The sequence below is a fragment of the Salmo salar genome, chromosome 05 (genome assembly GCF_965601325.2).
Source record: "Salmo salar chromosome 05, fSalSal1, whole genome shotgun sequence".
Classification (NCBI taxonomy): Eukaryota; Metazoa; Chordata; class Actinopteri; order Salmoniformes; family Salmonidae; genus Salmo; species Salmo salar.
This window is the reverse complement of record NC_138295.1, coordinates 30,724,398-30,746,772: the sequence shown is the minus strand read 5'-3', so window position 1 is coordinate 30,746,772 and position 22,375 is coordinate 30,724,398. Positions and strand designations below refer to the sequence as shown.

The following is a 22,375-nucleotide window of genomic DNA, read 5'->3' as shown; positions in this document are numbered from 1 at the left end:
ATGGACAAAGCAACACATTTGATATTTAGAGGTATCTCCCTTTCCTTGGAGTTAAAATCTTTTGCAAGTGATGCTCAGAACTGACCAACGACCACAAACTCCAGATGACACGTTAGTAAACCCACACGTCAGCTCAAGAATCACCCCTCATCCACCACAAATTGAAAAGTCTATCTACTGTGTACAGTCTAATGCTGTGCCACTATATGACACCAAGGGGATTTTACCACCTTGTAACAACTATGCAGAGAAAAAAATCCCAACAGTCATCAAGAGGAAAAATATAGCTGCTTGCATGTGGTAATATCTAGAGCAATAAATTCAACCCGCCCTTTGATTTTCCACACAGCAGGGTATAAAAGATTGCTAACAATCTAAGATGACAAACATTTACAGACTCCAGACCTCCCTTCGTGTACATCTCACAGGACACTGCCTACAAGACCTTCAGATTATCATGGAACACATTTTCAGGAGTGCCTTTTTGATGCTTTTTCTCTCAGTTGGTCTTCAAGGACATCCGGCTAACAATTTAGAGAGAATTCAAATTGGAATACAACATCTACAAAAGAATATTAAATGTGTAAGTCCCTTCATGACATAAGAGGTGTTCAAATCATTTGAATGTATTTCTGCATTTCTGTGATCAACTAACATTTCTCTTTTTCCATATTGTCCTGTAGCCAGAAGGTACAGTCTTCTATGCTCCGTCTCCAGCGGATGTAGAGGTAAGGCTAACTAAACATGTTCAACAACTGATATCTGCAAATGGACAACACAGTAGCCCTTAACCTTTCCACTCACATGTAGTCTCTAGCCCTAGCTGGGTTTCTGACTTGCTAAAGCATCATTTCTGCTTCGACGGTTCATAGAAGACCACTAGTACAGGAAACACAGCAAGGCTGCAGACGGTGGTTTAACTCATTTCATATAGCACTTTGAACAACTAAAACCCACTCCGGTCTTGGCAGTGCAATTCACCACAACTAATCCACAGCCTCTTTTTCCATGTCACAAAATCAAAAGAGCCCCAGGGCAAACAGTTACGTCTCTTTTTCTCGGTTGCAGAAAAGCATTGCTGGAGCACTGGCCTGTTCTATTCAACAACTGAACCCCCTCGATAACACCAATCTGCAGCATCATATCAACAAGACTTTGAAGGTCCTGCAAGCGACATTTGTCGATGACATCGTAAGTCTTATTACTTTCCCTAAACATCTTGGCAGTTAAAAAAAAAAGTGTTCTTAGTAAACAGGTCGGCTCATATACGTTGGTGTACCACTTTACATGGCGTTGGACTAAATCATACCTTATCTCCTCAGAGAACGGACTCGTCAGAATGCAGCCGTGAGAACCCGCTGTTCAAAAAGTCTTGCAAGGAGTTCCTGGAGAATATGACCAGTTTAGGTCAAGCTCTATCTGTCAAATCGTCCAAATGATAGATCCTATTTTATCTCCCAGTTGCATGGGGGGAGGATGGCGTCACAGGAAGTAGATTGTCATTGCACTGATACTATATATTATCTCGAACAATTTGTGTAACATTGTGTGACACCAGCTTTTAAAATATATATATTTTATGTCTTACTGGATGTACTTACAAACCTGGGATGAAAGCCCTACATAATGAAGGAAGGGGCTACTGTAGATTCTGTTTAATGATGTGATATCCATATACTGTGCCTGAACTGCTCTGAATGCAAGTGTTTGAGTTCTCAATGTCTGTTAACTATAATGTATTTAAGCTTCTAAAAAGCTCTAATTAAGTTATTTATTTATGTATTTATTACATATTTATTATATTTTGATTTCTACACATGGACTGTTCCTATAACCTTGATAATAAATTTGCAATTGAAAGTATTTGAAACGAATTTACTTTGTTTTTTTTAGGGTTAAACATTGCTAACACTAATGTAGAAAATTAGATACATTTAAATTGATTGGTTTTACTGTTAATTATGTGTGAATTACAGTTCTGAGCAGTAAGACCACGAGTCGAATGCCCTTTTGCCCGAATCTGGAATCCTCGTCGCCTAGACTTAGGTGGGTTCCTACGTTCGCGGCTCGTGGGACCACTTCATTGTACAAGTATAAATTGCTTATCGGCCCATGTGGGGATAGTTCGGAGGTGTCAGAGTCTGGGGCTGTCAGCAGCATCTAAATTCATCTCTACTGAGCATCCTTCCGTCTCCTACTGTATGTTTCAATGGAATATCACAATATCTGACAGTGTACTGTGGTTTGAACAAATTGTTGCCGGGTCTATGCTAAAATCGAGAGTGAAAGGCAGGCCAACTTAGGAGGTGGGTTCCTATAGGTGACCTCTGTAGGAGGGGGAATTCCCTTGTCAGTTATAGGGCAATGAACAAATAAAGGCCATGGATGGAAAATGAGCTCGTCCTCATCCACAAAATGATACTAAAGGTAAGTGACATTCTAACCTCAAGCTCGGGTAATGTAGTGATTCATGTTTACGGTGGGCTGGTCTGCTGCACCTGGTCTAAAAGAAAACCCATTGACATCACCAGTAGTATGGATACGATGTAGCTAATGCAATGTGTTGAAGCTCCTTAAACACATTGGAATCTTAGAAGGGCTTAAACAGTCATTTTGCTGTTCTAAACCACAGCCCAAGTAGCTGCCTTCCAGTAATGTGTAAACCACTCGAAAAGCTACAAGCACACAAACGCATCTGCGGGTTGACTTTATTCTACTGCCAATCCTTCCCTTCGTATCCGTCAGGCCACCCACCAATCTTATGTGAACAGGAAACGTTTTCCAGGATCAAGATAACATTGTGCCTCAAACATGACTATTCTAAACACGGGCTGTATGACCTAAATCTAGCTTACCCAAATGAGAGGTAGGTCTAAAAAGCAGTGTGCGACCACATCAAGAGAACTGGATATCCTGTTTATGTCCATATCTACTATTTCGACAGGGCTGCTGTGCCAAGCACTTTAATCACACCAGAGATCCTATTCATTACTATTCCAATTATATGATTCACACACCTTCTGAATACAAGGATCTGGATCAGTTGTTTGGGAGTCGGTGATTTAAGAATCAGATAATGACTCACTCTGGCCAACCCCTTGTGTATCAGCAGAGTCTTCGGCCATCCCTGTTTGTACATCGGGTCTTTTGGACAACCGCCTTGAATACGTCAATAACCAAATGCCTCAAACACCACAGTATCTTCTATATACTAGCTCGACATGAAAGGACAATTTCATGCATCCAAACCAAGCCTTGACTGTTGTCACTCGTCAATGAATGTTTAACATGTAATTCAGATAAACAATGACAATGTACGTCTGAATGGACATCAGCGTCCAAGGCTCGTATCAAGACAGTTTCAATATCAATGTGCTCCATTCATGTCACTACAGTGACAACTTCACTATGAACAATTTTGCATCCAGCCTTGTAGCATATTTGCATAAATACCAGGCTTTACATGATAACCCATCCAGGCATACCACAAACAGCAGATCTAGTGGTTCATACATACTATTCAGGTGTTTGATCCTGGAACGTCGGGTCCCTTAATGCACGGGAGACTTCCTGTGTACAAGGAAGTTAAAAGAAGCCAGGTTAATACAACAAAACAGGGCTGTGTAAACATTAAAACGAGTGATATGATATGCTGCGTCGCCTGCACAGGAAACCATAGCATTTCCTGTGTGTGAGTGTCTATAGTAAAGACCGTGCTCGTTCTTAGATGGTGGGATCAGCTTGTGAAACCACTGGCGGTATCAACGCAACGCAAAATCACAACTACAGACCTCTGACACACAACATGACTTCATTCAAACTGATAATACATTGGTATGCAATTGACTTGTTCTCATGTGCAATGTCAAGGTGCAAGCAGACAACTCCTGATAAGAGCACGTTGGATGATTGACTTAAACGCATTGCAGATCCTTAGTCTAAATTCAATCATGTTTTTAATTGCTCTGGTTGCATACATAATGAAGATCATTGCATGAATTCCCATCAGCCCCAAGAGTTGACTGGACTAGTTCATACAATATCTTGGCTGTATTACAGAGAAAGTCTTACCTTCAACTTTGAATGGCATAGTTCTTTGTCAAAAAGCACACACTCAATTAAATCTATTGATATTATTGCCAAACCTTTATCTTTTGAGAGGTTTTATTTATTTATTTATTTATTTTCAATTTCTTATCTCAAAGCATAATGCACAACAACGTGACCACAGAACTAAATAGAACATAAAAAAATCAATGAGAAAAACGTTTTCAGAAACGTGTTTTTTGTGCCTTCTAACAAATTGTGACACGCCTCAAAAACAATTGAAAAATCAAACAAATATAAACCTCATCCCTCTTCTTTGGACCCATTTTTCTGTGGAAGATTAACTTGCAGTTTAAGGGCATCATGTCAACCTATTATTTTATGCTCCCATTTGTCCTGCTGAGGTATTCTTTTTTGATGTCCTTTTGTGTTTCAAGTGTAGGTGGAGAAGTTTCACAAATGTCTTTTTTAGTGCAGAGTCACGCTGGGGTCCTCTCACATGCTGAAGTGATCGCTCACTGGTGGCTTGGCCACCCAAGAGCCGTAGCCCTGCTGCGCTAAGTAGGACCTCAGCACACTCTTGGCCTCCTGGTAGGGTTTGGCCATCATCTAGAAAACCCATTAATGGGACATGGATTATTAATGCTAGACAATGGGACAGGAGACTTCACACAGAGGTTTGTGAAAGGTAACATCTAAGAGGGTTTGTAATTGATCCTGTCCCACATCCACTCATGGTCTCCTAGTGGAGCTAGTGGGCAGGGCATGAATTCAAATTGAATGGAGCCCAACCGTGGTGGGGGAGACGAGCGGAGCGTTTTCATTACCTTGGCCTCTCTGTAGGAGACTGTAGCCAGCAGGTCCCGTCTTGAAGCCTCCTTGGCCACCAGGTTGAAGCGACTCAGCATGGCTGCTTTACACAGGCGACTGGCCAGGGCAGGGCCGCTCTTAAACGGAGACCTGACACACAAATCAACATGGCCGCTGTAAAGAATCAGCTAACAGATCACCTGTAGATTCCCTGGGCTTTCAAGCCAGAATGGGGCCTATTTCATATCATGAAGTGCATATTATTTCAGAACATTTGGGGAAAGTCTGACTATGAAATAGTCTTACGCCTCCACCGTCTTGCCCTCCAGGCCGTCCACCACCTCCAGGGAGACGTCCCCCTGGCTCCAGTTGATGCCGTGGCTCCACTGGGCGTTGGTGTTGGCGCAACCCTCAGGGCACGCCGTGGGCACCAGGCTGATGTGGGGCCGGTACACGCAGTAGTACATGGGTAGGCGGGGGGTGATGCCGTCCACACGCTGGTTCACCGCAATCTCCATGCCCCGCACGTCACAGCAGCTCACGTCGCCTGCATTTGAGGATGATGGCAGAAGAACTCGCCTTCGTTTTACACCATTTGAAAGAAATCTATTCTTTGAAATCAGCCCAGAGGGAAAGACTAGGAGAGAATGACCGTTTTTGTTCCAATCCAGCACTACATCACCTGATACAACTTATGTGCTCGATGATCTGATCAGTTGATGCGTTAAATCAGGTGTGTTAGTGCAGGGATAGAACACAAACGTGCTGTCCACTGGGCTACATACGACTGGAGTTGAGAAACACTGCTTTTCAGACTATTGAGGTGTAACCTATGATTGAGGGACTTGCCTACGAGGATGCTGCTGACGTAGATGGGCTCAGTGAAGTGACTGAGCAGGGCTCCCTGAAAACCCAGCACCTGCCACTGGGTGATCTTGTCACTGGCCGACATGCTAACCACCCTGGAGGCGGCCTGGTCGAAGGTGGGGGAGAAGACTGAGAACACCTTGCCCTCCACCGTCACGTGCAGGCTGATCTGGTTGTTCACCTCCCAGGCTGAGATGGAGAGCGGGTTCAGGCGCCTGAGGGGAGAAAAAGATCAAGGCTGAAGGGATAGACAGGCTGGAAAATATCAACTTGGCTGTAAGCTGAGTACTGGTGGGGCATAAGGAGTTTTAGAAGTGCCAGTCACTAACAGATTGGAGGGGATCTGGGCAGCTCCTTTGGGCATCTGGTTCATGTACAGGTGGAGCGTGATGTTGCTCTTCAGACTGAGCAGCTTGGTGTTCTTGTCCTGCTGGAACATGGACTTCTCCTCAAGGCTGCGATTCTTACTAAAGAACAGCAACAGGTGCCTGTACAGATAACTGCAAATAAAACATGATTATACAGGTATAACTACTACAAACTAATGCATATTTGGTACCCTGAAAGTAATGTGAAATAAGGGAATGTTTGTATGGAATCTTGGTGCTCTAAAGTTTATAGGGAGAAAATTGTAGGAGGCAGTGAATGAATGAATGAATTAACTATTATTGAATATCGCTGGGTTGTAGTGAGAGGGGTTGGAAAAAATATAACCAGCTTTGTCAGGTTCATTTGTAATTGCCCTTGACTGACTTACGATGTTGTAAATTACATGATCTTAGCAGTGTTCTCAGAGCGTGGAAAAGTTCCAGGAAATACAACAGGAACCACATAAGAACAATTTAAACTTTCTCAGAACCATCTTTGCTTCCTGGATATAAAGAAAAAAGGGTGTTTTGAAGGGATGTTTTTTCACATTCATGAATACACAGATGGAGATAAACGTACCGCATCAGTGATCTCCTTGCTGTTACAACTGCATGGGAGTCGTGAAGAACCCGTCCATTTGGTGACGCGCTCTCCTTAGTGTTGTAATTTCCTGTTCCAATGGCCACCACTTCACATCCACTGGCTAGATGGATGATCATGGGCCACACACAGAGAACACACATTTACCGGTAACATTCATAATAGCAACTTAAAATGTATCCAATATAATTCAAAATGTGCCTTCGGAAAGTATTCGGACCCCTTGACTTTTCCCACATTTTGTTATGTTAGAGCCTTATTCAAAATTGGATTAAATAAAATAAAAATCCTCAGAAATCTACACACACACAATATCCTACAATGACAAGGCGAAAACAGTTTTTTCTTAATTTTTTTTTTTTTAAATAATAATAAAAAATTGTGCATAAGCATTTAGACCCTTATTTACATTAGTATTCAAAATTGTGCTCAGTTGAATCCGGTTTCCATTGATCATCCTTGAGATGTTACTACAACTTTATTGGAGGCACCTGTGGTAAATTCAGTTGATTGGACATGATTTGGAAAGGAACACAACTGTCTATATACCGTCCCACAGTTGACAGTGCATGTCAGAGCAAAAACCAAGCCATGAGGTCGAAGGAATTGTCCGTAGAGCGCCGAGACAGGATTGTGCCGAGGAAAAGGGTACCAAAAAATGTCTGTGGCATTGAAGGTACCCAATAACAGTGGCCTCCATCATTCTTAAATGGAAGATGTTTTAAACCACCAACAATCTTCCTAGAGCTGGCCGCCCAGCCAAACTGAGCAATTGGGGGAGAAGAGCCTTGGTCAGGGAAGTGACCAAGAACCCGATGGTCACTGACAGAGCTCCAGAGTTCCTCTGTGGAGATGGGAAAACCTTCCAGAAGGACAACCATCTCTGCAGCACTCCAACAATCAGGCCTTCATGGTAGAGTGGCCAGATGGAAGCCACTCCTCAGTAAAAAGCACATGACAGCCCGCTTAGAGTTTGCCAAAAGGCACCTAAAAACTTTCAGACCATGAGAAACAAGATTCTCTGGTCTGATGAAACCAAGATTGAACTCTTTGGTCTGATGCCAAGCGTCATGTCTGGAAGAAACCTGGCATCATCCCTACGGTGAAGCACAGTGGTGGCAGCATCATGCTGTGGGGATGTTTGACAGCGGCAGGGACTGGGAGACTAGTCAGGATTGAGGGGAGGATGAACAAAGCAAAGTACAGAGGGATCCTTGATGAAGTCCTGAGCGCTCTGGAGCAGGTCCTTAGACTGGGGCGAAGGTTCACCTTCCAACAGGACAACAACCCTAAGCACACAGGCAAGACAACACAGGAGTGGCTTCGGGACAAGTCTCTGAATGTCCATGAGTGGCCCAGCCAGAGCCCGGACTTGAATCCGATCAAACATCTCTGGAGAGACCTGAAAATAACTGTGCAGCGACACTCCCCATCCAACCTGACAGAGCTTGAGAGGATCTGCAGAGAAGAATGGGAGAAACTCCCAAAATGCAGGTGTACCAAGCTTGAAGCGTCATACCCAAGACGCGAGGCTGTAATCGCTGCCAAAGATGCTTCAACAAAGTACTGAGTAAAGGGTCTGAATACTTATGTAAATGTTTTGAGGTTTAGTTGTTTTGTATAAATTTGCTTACATTTCTAAAAATCTGTTTTTGCTTTGTCATTATGGGGTATTGTGCGTAGATTGATGGGGGTAAACTATTTAAACAATTTTAGAATAAGTAACGTAACAAAATGTAGAAAAGTCAAGGGGTCTGAATACTTTCCGAATACAGTGTGTGTGTGCGCGCGGTACTGTGCAAAAGTTTAAGGCAGGTGTAAAAAAAGGTTGTAAAGTAAGAATGCTGGGCCACATATGCAAAGTGAGTGAACATAAGAAAAATCTACATCAAATCAATATTTGGTGTGACCACCTTTTGCCTTCAAAAACACATCAATTATTCTAGATACACTTGCAGAGTTTTTGAAGTAACTCGGCAGGTAGGTTGGCCCAAATATCTTGGAGAACTAACCACAGTTCTTCTGTGGATTTCAGGTGCTTCTCTCTGTTCATGTAATCCCAGAGAGATTCAATGATGTTGAGATCAGAGCTCTGAGGGGGCCATAGCGTCACTTCCAGGTCGTTGTCATGCAGCAAGATAAATTTGGGGCCGACCAGATGCCTCCCTGATGGTACTGCATTATGCATAGGTATCTGCCTGTGCTTCTCAGCATTGAGGAGACCATTAATTCTGACCAAATCCCCAACTCCATTTGCAGAAATGCAGCCCCAAACTTGTAAGGAACCTCCAACATGCTTCACTGTTGCCCGCAGACACTCATTCGTGTACCACTCTCCAGCCCGTCAGCGAACAAACTGCCTTCTGCTACAGCCAAATATTTCAAATGTTGACTCATCAGTCCAGAGCACCTGCTGCCATTTTTCTGCACCCCCAGTCCCTGTGTTTTCGTGAATAGTTGAGTCGCTTGGCCTTGTTTCCACGTCGGAGGTATGGCTTTTTGGCCGCAAGTCTTCCATGAAGGCCACTTCTGACCAGACTTCTCCGGGCAGTAGATGGGTGTACCAGGGTCCCACTGCTGGACATCTTCGGATTGCGAAGAGAAGTAAGCATGTGTTTTTCATCTGCTGCAGTAAGTGTCCTTCGCCAACCACTGCGTCTACGGTCCTCAACGTTGCCCGTTTCTTTGTGCTTCTTCAAAAGAGCTTGGACAGCACATCTGGAAACCCCTGTCTGACATGATATTTCTGCCTGGGAGAGACCTTGCTGATGCACTACCGTGTGTCTTGTTGCTGTGCTCAGTCTTGCCATGGTGTATGACTTTTGACAGTAAACTGTCTTCAGCAACCTCACCATGTTAGCCGAGTTTGGCTGTACCTCACTCAGTTTCCTTCCTCCTACACAGCTGTTTCTGTTTCAGTTAATGATTGTGTTTCAACCTACATATTGAATTGATGATCATTAGCACCTGTTTGGTATAATTGTTTAATCATACACCTGACTATATGCCTACAAAATCTGTGACTTGTGTAAGTGTACCTAGAAGAATTGATGCTGTTTTGAAGGCAAAGGGTGGTCACACCAAATATGGATTTAATTTAGATTTCCCTTGTTCACTCACTTTGCATTTAGTTGATTGATAAATATAATCTATTAACATGACTATTTTTCAAAGCATTCTTACTTTACAGCATTTTTTCACACCTGCCGAAAACTTTTGCACAGTACTGTATATAACATTTAAATGTAGCCAATATATAACCAGACATGGAAAAAGAGTGCCCCCTTAATTACGTGACTGAGTGATAAATGCTGCCACTGTGCTCCTGCAGGCAGAGAACTCGGGGTAGCTGTCCATCAGCTTACTCAGCAGCTCTCTCACTGCCTGAGGAACATACTCGTTGATGGGGTTCTGACGCTCTGCGTTACAGTAGGGGGAAACAACACCATCACTGCTTAATGTCCAAAAACAACCCCTAACATGTCATTGTTTGCAGATCAAAATCGAAAAGTTTTAAGCAACTTTGACAATGTGCTTTCCAACAACTACAAAACATAAATAAAATAACGGAATAATTAAAAAATAAATGACTTGCCATAAATGGCTCTTCTAGGATGGATCTCTGAGCCTGTAGACTGACTCTCTTTCACTGGCAAGGGAGGAGGGCCATCTGAAACCACACACTATCTTATAATGACAGTCCATTTACAAACCATCCCTAAAACATTGAATTTGAATTGAAAATCTATTTCCAATCACAAACATTTCATCAAACTAGTTGGTACAGCTATTCACCCAATGCCTCTGGAAGCAGAGAATCTCCATCCAAGGTGGGCAGCAGGTCCTCAAGGGCCAGCTGGGCTGCACTGGCCCTGGCCTCCTTCTTATTGATCCCCATCCCAGTCTTGTACTTCACCCCGTCAATCACGACACAGAAGGCAAAGTAGAAGCCTGGGATGTTACCTGGACAGGCATCACATCATATTACTGACCATGTATATACACTGCCATGAATAAGAGCCTATGGATGGAGGATCAATGGAGGACATGGTTTGAGACGTACCTGTGGTTACCGTTTCCTTTAACTCAACCTGGAACTGTAGAACCTGAGAGAGCTGGTACAGAGCTGACACTGCGTGGGTCTCACCCCGCTTGTACCGGTCAATCAACTCTTGGGGAATGCTTTTCGATCTGATGCCACCACCTGTGGCAGAACAACAAGATCCACCAAACATCAGTTTCTGGTGCTAGTGCCAAAGTGGGATGGGTGACCATTTTCATCTTCACAAACCGTAAGCACAGAAACCAACAGGACCCTCCCTTTCACAACATTTACTTAAGCTTACAATTGGTGTTGCATGCCGGGTCAAAGAGGTTGTTGTTAACTTCTGAGACAGCCGGAGACACATATGCCACTGCCAATCCAGGTGGGGCACAAATATTTTTCTTGAGGATTTGGGCAAAGCTGGCACCCCTAGAACCACGAAATGATCCACCTCGAGTCCAAGCCATCTTGGAAACTGTAGAGAAAGAGTAACATGTCATTCATAGATAGCAGCCATATGTTATTTTCCCAAAGGTGGTCATAGGTTTTCGCACTGGACTGCAAACAGGCCTCGCCCAACTTCCAGTAGCCTGGATGCCAGTCTCTGCTCTCTTGCTCGTTATTGAATTGTGATTGCAAGTGACACTAGAGGACAGTATTTGAAGTTGTTGGTAAGAGAGAATGGCTACCTAGTTGGAATGCATTGCTTGACTGCCATGAGGGCGATAAGCACAATATATTTTGCAAACTGCAGCACCCCAAATTATTCGTTTTTAAGTTTGTTTGTTGCGCAGACTGTAGGTTTTGGGTCTACAAAGCTGTCTCCATGAGGTCGACCGATTATGATTTTCAACACCGATACCGATTATTTAAGAACCCACAAAAAAGCTGCTACCGATTAAAATCGGCCGATATTTATATATATTTGTAATAATGACAATTACAACAACACTGAATGAACAATGAACACTTTTATTTTAGCTTAATATAATACATCAATAAAATCAACTTAGTCTCAAATAAATAATGAAACGTTCAATTTGGTTTAAATAATGCAAAAACAAAGTGTTGGAGAAGAAAGTAAAAGTGCAAAATGTGCCATGTAAAAAAGCTAACGTTTAAGTTCCTTGCTCAGAACATGAGAACATATGAAAACTGGTGGTTCCTTTTAACATGAGTCTTCAATATTCCCAGGTAAGAAGTTTTAGGTTGTAGTTATTATAGGACTATTTCTCTCTATACCATTTGTATTTCATATACCTTTGACTATTGGATGTTCTAATAGGTACTTTAGTATTGCCAGCCTAATCTCGGGAGTTGATAGGCTTGAAGTCAAACAGCGCAATGCTTGAAGCACAGCGAAGAGCTGCTGGCAAATGCAGGACAGTGCTGTTTGAATGAATGCTTACGAGCCTGCTGCTGCCTACCACCGGTCAGTCAGACTGCTCTATCAAATCATAGACTTATTTATAATATGATAACACAGAAATACGAGCCTTAGGTCATTAATAATGGTCAAATCCGGAAACTACCATTTCGAAAACAAAACGTTTATTCTTTCAGTGAAATACAGAACCGTTCTGTATTTTATCTAACGGGTGGCATCTATAAGTCTAAATATTGCTGTTACATTGCACAACCTTCCATGTTATGTCATAATTACGTACAATTATGGCAAATTAGTTCGCAACAAGCCAGGCGGCCCAAACTGTTGCGTATACCCTGACTCTGCGTGCAATGAACGCAGGAGAAGTGACACAATTTCCCTAATTTAATATTGCCTGCAAACATTCATTTATTTTAACTAAATATGCAGGTTTAAAAAAATATATACTTCTGTGTATTGATTTGAAGAAAGGCATTGATGTTTATGGTTAGGTACATTCGTGCAACAATTGTGCTTTTTTCGCAAATGAGCTTTTGTTAAATCATCCACCGTTTGGCGAAGTTGGCTGTCTTTGTTCATAGTGAATTCCCGCGCCAGGCGGGAATCCTGTGAGATCTCAGCTTGCGCTATCAGTAACCTCTGGCGAAGAATCGCCAGTCATTTTTCGTGAAATAATTCAGGTTACGCTGTAGGATATCAAACCAGTCTTAACTGATTGGATATCATTGTCGCATTCAATTTTATACATACATTAAATTGATACACTACCTTTTGGAATAATACACAAACGAATGTGGTCAAACCAATGAGACATGGTTAAACTGTTCCACATTAACTTAGATATAGCAACTATTTCAGGTTAATTAAAGCTAATTCCTTTAGCCTATACGGGGTTGACTAATCATTCAAATTGATTAATAGATTAAATCTGTTTTACCAGCTTAATGGTGTTTAGGGAGACCTTTTTAACAGCATTGTGAAATTCTACCTTAACTGGTACCTGGACGATTTTAGCTTGTGTTAACAGTGACCTCCGGTGGTGAAGAATCACCAGTAATTATTTTAAAATAATTCAGGTTATGCTGTACGATATCTAACCAGTCTCAACTGATTGGATATCATTGTCTCATTCAATTTAATACATACATTAAATTGCTACACTACCTTTCCAGGTTGGTTATTGGAATAATACGCAAACTAATGGTGTTCTAACCAACGAGACATCGTTAAACTTTTCAACGTTAACTTAGAGATAGCAACTCTTTCAGGTGAATTAAAGTTAAGATTCCCAAATAGCCTATAGAGGTTAGATTTATCATTAAAATCGATTTAATCAATTAAACCTGTTTTGGCAAGTTCAGCAATAACAAACTCACATTACTGACCCAGTCTTGATGATTCATTGACGTTTACAAACTGAGTTAAATCGTGTTTGCAGCCTCCAACTCAAAAACCCAAACATTACGTAAATTGAAATAACTGATAATCATAACAATGAGCAATCCATCAGATGGGTTTCCACCCATTTCCCCTCTAATCAGTGGACCTTCACCCACGGAAAGATTGATCGCTGACCTCAGCAACGATGCAAATTCTAACTATGCCGAGGGGCTGAAAATGTTAGATTTCGATGCCATAAGCGAGAAAAATGCAGACATTGCGACAGACGCTCTTCAAAATAGACCATCAGGCAGAGGCCAAATGAAGGTTCTCTCCAGTTTAGCCCTAAACTATGCCCACCAGCAGAGATGGACAGTGTACCAGTACCTCAGTGCCCAGCAGAGGCACGAGCAGGAAGCTGGGGAGTTCAAGGCACAGGTGGAGAGAACCAAGGAGCTGGCATTGAAAGCCGAAAAAGATAAGCTACTGCTAGCCGAGGAACTGTGTGTGAGAACAGATAAATTGAAAGATCTGTCTAACACTTATAACAAAGAACGCGAACAAACTCTTGACCAAGTCCATATTCTAAAGGAACAACTCGTTTTAGCCAAAACTAAATACGATGAAGTCCACGCAAAACTAGATGAATCGGATGAGCTAGCTAGAAAACGGGGCGAGCAACTTGATGCCCTGCAAACGGTTGTGAATGAAACCACTCAAAGCAATAATGCTCTATTCCAAAAGCTGCAGACCAAAGACGATCAGTTAATGAACACAATGACCAAGTTGGGAGGACAAAACAACAGAACTCATTGAAGTCGCTGATTTCATGAAGGATGAGAAAGACCAGGTGAGAAAGACCTCTAAACAAAAGGAGGACATCGCATCACTGGACACTCCACACTCGAGACCTCTCCCTGCAAACCATGACAGATAAGTACGAGGCCAAGCGGAGCAAGGGCGACACCTACGTGTCTAAAATAAACACCCTCAACTCCCAGGTGGACTCTGCGATGCAGCAGAACACCACCCTTAGGTATCATCTGGAGGAACTCCAGAACAGTCACGAGCTATCGCGGGACAACCAAACCAAGCAACCTAGCTCACATCCGGAGCTCAGAGAAGGGCGAATGTAGATGACAGGAGATTTCAGCCTCTTTCTCTTGGCCATTCGGCCCACAGTGAATTGGGGCCTCCTCGCCAACACAACCACAGCTTGACTTTTCCTCTTGGCCTCTCGGCCCACAATTCCCCACGGGAGAGTGCAGATGCTCCCCGTGCACTTGGCGGGGATCGACTTGACAAAATCGTCAAAAGCTTCCGCCTCTTCGACCCCATTCCAGGAAAGCCAAACGACACTGAGACATTCTTAGCAGACATAGAGGACGCCTTGGATGGCTACCCAAACGCTACGAATGCAGACAGGCTCTACCTTTTGAAGCGAACATCCAACAGACATGTGACAAGGTTCATCAGTCTACAAGAGCAACACGTGCAAAACGACTATGCTAAACTTGCCACGGTTTTGAAAATAGAATTCAGTGGTTCTGCGACTCACAAACACGATAGCTCATTGGCTAACAATATCAGACAAGCTCGAAATGAACACCCACAAGCCTACAATCACCGGCTTCGTTCAGCTTACTTTGGCATGCTCACTGAAACAGGAATGGAAGACCTATTACCATTCAAACAACTGTTCCTGTCAAACATGTCTCCCAACTTCATTAACTACTTGGGCCCTACTGCCCACGTTGGGTTGCCAATCTCGACGCTCCGAGAGCTTGCAAGCACCGCTTTTGAAGCACCAAAAGCAAGCCGGGCTAAGAGCCCGGACACCGCGACTTTCGAGCTTAGGCGGGAACCATCACTCGATTTAGAAGGTGCTGCATCAGGGACATGTGCTGTAAAAGATGACAATCAAAGGGGGTGGCTACCAAGTAACCACCACCCCGACAACCACCGCCGTAACAATAGCTACGATGAACGTCCCCAATCTAACAGATCCCGTAGAGATCAACCTAGCCAACATGCCCCTGCGCCTAACTCTCACAAAGGGTCAGGACACAAGGGTAACAAGGGCAACAAAGTGTTCAACAATGATCTAAACGCTAACCGAAACGATATAGAAGCTCTGATAAGAGATGTACTGCATCGTAAGAAATTTAAGAGGACAAGGATAAGTCATCATGACTAGGCGTAAAATCGTTGGAAACCAAGTCCGCCGAAACTCATGCAATTTGAGAGGACGCAAACATTTCCATTACCCCCGCAACCACTCAAATCCCTGTCCAGGAACCGCTCGTTCTAGACACAAGCCCGCAGGTTTTGTCTACAGACTTGGATACAGATGTGGAAATGCACAAGATAAGCAGCTTTGCAACAGATGATTCCTCTCCCATTCCGATTGTCACGTCCTGACCCTAGTAAGATGTCATTTTCAATAGTAGAGTAGGGCAGGGCGTGACAGGGGGTGTTTTTTGGCAGATCTATGTTCTATGTTTAAATTCTAGTTTTCTATTTCTATGTTGGGATTGATCTCTAATTGGAGGCAGCTGATCCTCATTGCCTCTGATTAGAGATCCTATTTAAGTAGGGGTTTTTCTCATTGTTGTTTGTGGGTTATTATATTTTGAGTAGTGTGTTTTTTCCCTCTATGCGTCACGGTTTGTTACTTTTGTAATTCAAGTTTATTTATGTATGGCATTTAGTTTCACGGTCAATAAAAATGTGGAACTACGAAAACGCTGCATCTTGGTCCGCTCCTTATAACAGCCGTGACAGAATAACCCACCATAAAAGGACCAAGCAGCGTGGAAGGGAGCAGTGGGAGAAATGGACTTGGGATGACATCCTGGAGGGAAAAGGATCCTGGACGTGGGAGGAAATCCAGGCCGGAATGGATCGCCTCCCATGGGAACAGGTGGAAGCAGCGAGGGAAGTGCGGCGACGAGAGGAGGCTCTATATGCACCGAAAGGCAAGTGCGAGAGGCAGCCCCGAAAATCTTTTTTTTTGGGGGGGGGGGGCATACGGGGAGGTTTGCTAAGTCAGGATGGAGACCTGAGCCAACTCCCTGTGCTTACCGTGGGGAGCGGGTGACGAGGAAAGCACCGAGCTATGCGGAAATGCGTACTGTATCGCTCATACGCACACACAGTCCGGTGCTGTCGGTACGGGCTCCGCAGCGTTGCCATGCTAGAGTTGGCACTCAAGCCAGGAAGGAGTGTGCCTGCTCAGCGCATCGGGCCGCCAGTGCGTCTCCTCGGCCCAGTTTATCCTGCGCCTGCTCTACGCACGGCAGCCCTCATTCCCCAGCACAGCCCAGTTCGCCCTGTGCCAGCGCTCCACACGTGCCGGGCTACAGTGACCATCCAGCCAGTATGGTTGTGCAGGCCGTGCGCTCCAAACCTCCAGTGTGCCTGCCCAGTCCAGTATGTCCTGTTCCTGCTCCCTGCACTCGCCCTGAGGTGCATGTTACTAGTCTGGCACCTCCAAAGCCAGCTCCACGCATCAGGCCTCCAGTGCGCCTGCCCAGTCCAGTCCAGTACGTCCTGTTCCTGCTCCACACACTCTCCCTCCAGTGCGCACCCATAGCCCGGTACAGCCAGTGCCTGCTGTGAGCACTCGGCCTTCAGCGGCGGTCTGCAGCCCAGAGCCTTCAGCGGCGGTCTGCAGCCCAGTGTCTTCAGCGGCGGCCTGCAGCTCAGTGTCTTCAGCGGCGGCCTTTAGCCCAGAGTCTTCAGTGGCGGTTGGCGGTCCGCAGCGATAATCCATGGTCTGGTTCCTACGGACATACAGAAGCGGGGGGATCAGCGGGCAGTGGGAGAACTACGCCCGGAACCAGAGCCCCCGCCATAGACACTAGTCACCCACCCTACTCTCCCTTTGTGTTTTGTGGTTGTTTTGTTGGGTTTTTTATTTTTGTGTGCATTCAGAGTCTGCACCTTTGGGGGAGGGGGGGGGGGGGGGTACTGTGACGTCCTGACCCTAGTAAGATGTCATTTTCTATAGTAGAGTAGGGCAGGGGGTGTTTTTGGGCTGATCTATGTTTTCTAGTTCTATGTTTAAATTCTAGTTTTCTATTTCTATGTTGGGATTGTTTGGGGTTGATCTCTAATTGTAGGCAGCTGATCCTCATTGCCTCTGATTAGAGATCATATTTAAGTAGGGCTTTTTCTCGTTGTTTGTGGGTTATTATATTTTGAGTAGTGTGTTTTTTTTCCCTCTCTGCGTCACGGTTTGTTGCCTTTGTAATTCAAGTTTATTTATGTATGGCATTTAGTTTCACGGTCAATAAAAATGTGGAACTACGAAAACTGCATCTTGGTCCGCTCCTTATAACAGCCGTGACACCAATAGAGGACCCACTGGGTAACGTAGGTGATTTATCTGTCTTGGAAATCAACACAGATTACAAACTGCTCCGTTCTCCCAACCCACTCCATTTTGTTGGGGATATGACGAGAAAAACCAACTCGAACAGGCCATACCTTAGAACAGTCCTGGAGGACTGTTTGACCTGTCACGCTCTGATAGATTCGGGTTCGACAATTTCCCTCATATCCGAAACCTTGCTGGATGAACTAAAAAGTGCAGTGGACCCAGCAAAACATTGGTTGAAAATGGAACATTGCGATACGAATCTTCGAGGCTTCACTCAAGCTACCTCACCCCTAACCAAACGTCTCCTACTTAAACTCAACTTCGAAAGTGTGTCACTGATCCACCCTGTGAATGTGACTAGCATCGAAATCGAACGGATGCTGATTGGGATTGATTTAATTGACCGTTTGGTACCACTAATGGATTGAAAAAAACAATCAAATCTGGTCACAAATACTTATGCCAACTCCGTTGACTTCACCGCATTCTTCGAAGGCTACCTGCCATACATTGTGCAATGACGTGGGTTCGACATCAGCATCTGATGCAAACCCGGTGAACTTGGCCATGAGCCCGCCATTGGTGGCAAATGACAAGGTGAGTTCAACTCGGAACTTAACCGAACATGAGGTTTTCCTGTGTGGCTTGGGTGATTCACCAGCCGACACTTACCGACATCCTCTGATAGGTGGCGTGTGCCTAAATGGCACTATGGTTGAGGATACCAGGCTGGCAACCCGGTCAGAAAAATCCGCAATCAGTTTGGAAATGTTCAACGAAATTTCAAAAACGGCTAACTGCCATCCCCTTGTGCCGAAAACGTTTAGATTTCCACTGGGAACGACTCCCCAGACGACGCTCACCGCAATAGGGGTGTGTGCGCTATCGATCCGCATTGGAACCAAGGAAGTATCTCACTACCTACTGGTTGTCGCGAACCTCTCACATACAGTCTGTGGGAGCAGACATTTTGGTAAGATTGGGTGTTAAACTCGATACCATACACCAAGTACTTTGGTCTTTGGCGCAGCCAAACCAACATGCCTTGTCTTTCGACCCGGTGCGAATGGCATCCGGGAAGACTATTCCTGAAGATTGCAAGGTGATAACTGAGTCCACCATGTTGATTCCGGGAAGAACCACAGAGGTTTCTGTAAGACTGAACCTGGCGCCCGGATACCGGATGGAAGGCACCACTGCGTTCTTCCAACCCTCTCCGCAACTATTCGACTTGGGGCTAACTATCAATGGCAACCCGCTGTTGGAACTAACCGCTAGATCCACTTACCTCCTGGTACAAAATCTGACTCAAGCGGATATTTCCATTTCTCGGCACACTCAGCTAGGAACATTGATCGATTACTCCTTCCATGATTTTGAACTGGTTGTTCCCGTGATTGGGCCTCTTCCGTCCTCCCTAGACCTAGATGGCGAGGGAGGTACGCTGTTTACTTGTCAGTCAAAAGCAATCGCACTAACTCCCGTATTGCCACTTGACGACACATCAACGTTCAGGCTGGATGTCGATTCTGACAACAACCTGTTAATATACTCCATCATCACGGAGGATGATATCGCGTCTCCTGCATGCGAAGTACACTCTTGTGAGGTAACAACCGATGACTCTTCCAAAAGTGACATGCCATCACCACCCGATGAAGACCTGTACAATGTCGCCGAACCATATCCTGGTTTCCATGCACAGGTAATACAACTACTGTCGGAGGCTGATGCTCTTGTCAATGACACTGAACGCCATCAGTTGAGAGAATTGTTTAACAAACACAGTGAGATCTGGTCGACAGACTCGCTGGATTGCGGAGTTACGGGTATCCATGTGGTGCGTATTCCTACGCCACCCGGAGCAACTCCTACGTTTGTTAGACAATACAAAATCCCGCTCACAGCATACGCAGCGGTACAAGAGATTATCGATTCCTTATTAGCTAAACAGATAATCAGGGAATGTAACAGTACGTACAGTGCTCCCGTGTGGCCCGTTCTAAAACCAACGGATAAATGGCGAATTACCGTTGACTATAGACAACTCAACAAACTGGTTCCGTAGTCTAGTTGGTCAATGACACAGCTCGACCAAGAGTTGCCAAAGGTGGCAAACGCCAAGTACTTCACCGTCGACGTGGCGAATGGTTTCTGGACCATGACAGTCAACCCTCGTGACCAACACAAGTTGGCTTTCTCGTTCTCGAACAAGCTCTTCACGTTCAATCGTTGCCGATTCGGGTATGCGAACTCCCCCTCAGAGTTCAACATCTTCCTGCACAAGGCAATGCCAGACGCAGCCTCTAGGGGGACGATCATTTACGTGGACGACGTTCTCATGAGAAGTGAGACTTGGTCACATCACCTCAATGAAATGGACCACGTTCTCACCCAACTCGGGACTGCAGGGGCTAAGTTGGCCATCATGAAAGGACAATGGTGCAGGACCAAGGTAAACTACGCTGGGCTTCTGGTGGGTGCCGAGGTCATCCTGCCATAGTCTAACAGAATCCAAGCAGTCCGCAACATCAAAACACCTACAAACCTTCACAAGGTGCGCAGCTTCTTGGGAGTATGTAATTACTTCCGTCAATTCATCGGAAAAAAACGCCGACTTGTCAAAACCGTTGACTCGTCTTCTTCAGAAAGACACCCCATTCGTTTGGGATGCCACTCACAACGAAGCTGTGGCTTCCTTGAAAAACCTGCTTTGCGAGGCACCCTGCCTGGTATACCCCAACAAAGACAAGACATTCTTTTTGGAAGTCGGTTTCTCAGACCACTGCCTTAGCGCTGGGTTGTACCAAAAATACGACCAAGACAAACATGTGGTTGCTTACGCGAGCAAAACACTCAACCCTGCTGAACACAAATACTCAGACTGCGAAAAGGCGCCTGTGCCTTTTCTGAAAAGCCAACGAATCCGTGAGGGTGCTGTACACAACAGCAGGATAGCGGCTTGGCTCATGACGCTGCAGAGCCATGATGTAGTAATCAACTACGCAAAAGCGAAAAACCTGCCTTTGGGCAGTGCTTTGGTGGTGTGTCAACACTGGTGACGATGAAACCGACTCCGCACCACCCCCGCGTGACATCGCTCCGCCATTGCCTTCGAACCATCACTACTTCGAAGACAACGTGTGTCTCGACATGCCGATGGCATTTGTAGATGGCTGTTCTTACCGCCATTTAGACCACTTGCAAGCTGGGGAGGGATTAGTATGGCACAACGACATTCTGTGCAAACCACTTCAATTTCAGCTTGGCAACAAGACCAGCCAGTTTGCAGAAGTGGCTGGCGTGCTGATCACCCCGCAAACGGCGGTGAAACACGAATTGTCAGAACTGGCGATATGCACCGACTCAAACTACGCGAGACTCACCTTCTTATGCCACTTGCCGTTTTGGGAACAAAAGCACATGACTACTTCAAGTGGTAAAGAGGTGAAAAACAAAGAGCTCATTCTAGCTTGTGATGACCTCATCACCAAACACGACATACAGGTGTATTGGAAAAAAGTCAAGGGACACTCCAAATCACCTGGTCGTGACAAACTTGGCAACGACCATGCCGACAGCATGGCGAAATTCACGGCACCCCTTGGGTGTTTGATGTTTGGAACGAAAAAAAAACACTGAGGAAGCTATGGTGTCTACGGTAACGCGTGGCCATGTAGCACCACGGAAAACGTCTTCGCACAAACATAATGTGTTGCTAACGCATTCATTCCTGAATGATGACCTGGTAGCAATGCAACACCAAGATGAGTCCCTCGCCACTTTGATGGCGTTGCTGTCGGATCCTGTCAACCACCCAGTGTCCGAACTGGCTTTGGCAGGTTCACACGACTTGCGTTCACTGTACGCATCTAAACAGCACCTCACACTTGTAGATGACCTACTGGTGTATGTTTCAGAAACCGACACCGCTCGAAGGTGGGTGGTTCCTAGAACACAGAGGGGGATAATGATAGCCCATGCCCACGACGAGCCATGTGGAGGCCATAGGGGGGGTCAAGGCTACATGTGAAACATTGCGACAGGTGGCCTACTGGCCTCACATGGAACAAGACGTGGCACAATACGTGAGGGGGTGTCTAGTTTGCTGCCAGTTTCAACCCTCCAAGCCACTTCACAGAGCACCCCTGCAACGCAAGGGTGTGTCTTACCCCTGGAGCTCTATCCAGATCGACTGGGTCGGCCCAGTTGCCAGGTTGGCCAGAGGCAACAAGTATCGCCTCACAGTGACTTGCGCATTCACAAAGTGGGTGGAGTGCCTGCCGGCGACCAATGACACAGCGGAAACCACGGCCGTTCTTTTGCTAAACCACGTTTTCAGTCGTTTCGACCTGCCAGGAGAAACCGTGGACAGCGACAGAGGAACCCACTTTTCGGAAACTGCAATGACCAAACTGTGGAGGCTTCTGGGAGTCAAAGCTAAACTCCACATCGCATACCACCCTAGGAGCTCGGGGAGGGTAGA

The 22,375-nt window shown here is 45.2% G+C and overlaps 1 protein-coding gene across 3 annotated transcripts in view; it reads right to left on the bottom strand.

The window, feature by feature from the left end:
• Window positions 1-4,042: 4,042 nt before the first annotated feature.
• Window positions 4,043-22,375, bottom strand: part of adad1 (adenosine deaminase domain containing 1 (testis-specific)) — a 35,770-nt gene continuing 17,437 nt past the window's right edge. The window contains exons 2-12 of one of the 3 annotated variants that reach the window (XM_014199380.3): window positions 11,040-11,213; window positions 10,757-10,897; window positions 10,489-10,656; window positions 10,289-10,363; window positions 9,987-10,112; window positions 6,673-6,796; window positions 6,054-6,191; window positions 5,707-5,939; window positions 5,164-5,404; window positions 4,875-5,007; window positions 4,043-4,656 (exon numbers count right to left, since the gene is read on the bottom strand). In XM_014199380.3, coding sequence (XP_014054855.2) covers window positions 4,543-4,656; window positions 4,875-5,007; window positions 5,164-5,404; window positions 5,707-5,939; window positions 6,054-6,191; window positions 6,673-6,796; window positions 9,987-10,112; window positions 10,289-10,363; window positions 10,489-10,656; window positions 10,757-10,897; window positions 11,040-11,213 — 1,667 coding nt within the window. In that variant the 3' untranslated portion in view covers window positions 4,043-4,542. Of the gene's footprint in view, window positions 4,657-4,874; window positions 5,008-5,163; window positions 5,405-5,706; window positions 5,940-6,053; window positions 6,225-6,672; window positions 6,797-9,986; window positions 10,113-10,288; window positions 10,364-10,488; window positions 10,657-10,756; window positions 10,898-11,039; window positions 11,214-22,375 lie in introns of all 3 variants that reach the window. The other 2 variants (XM_014199379.3, XM_014199381.3) reach the window with 2 other exon arrangements.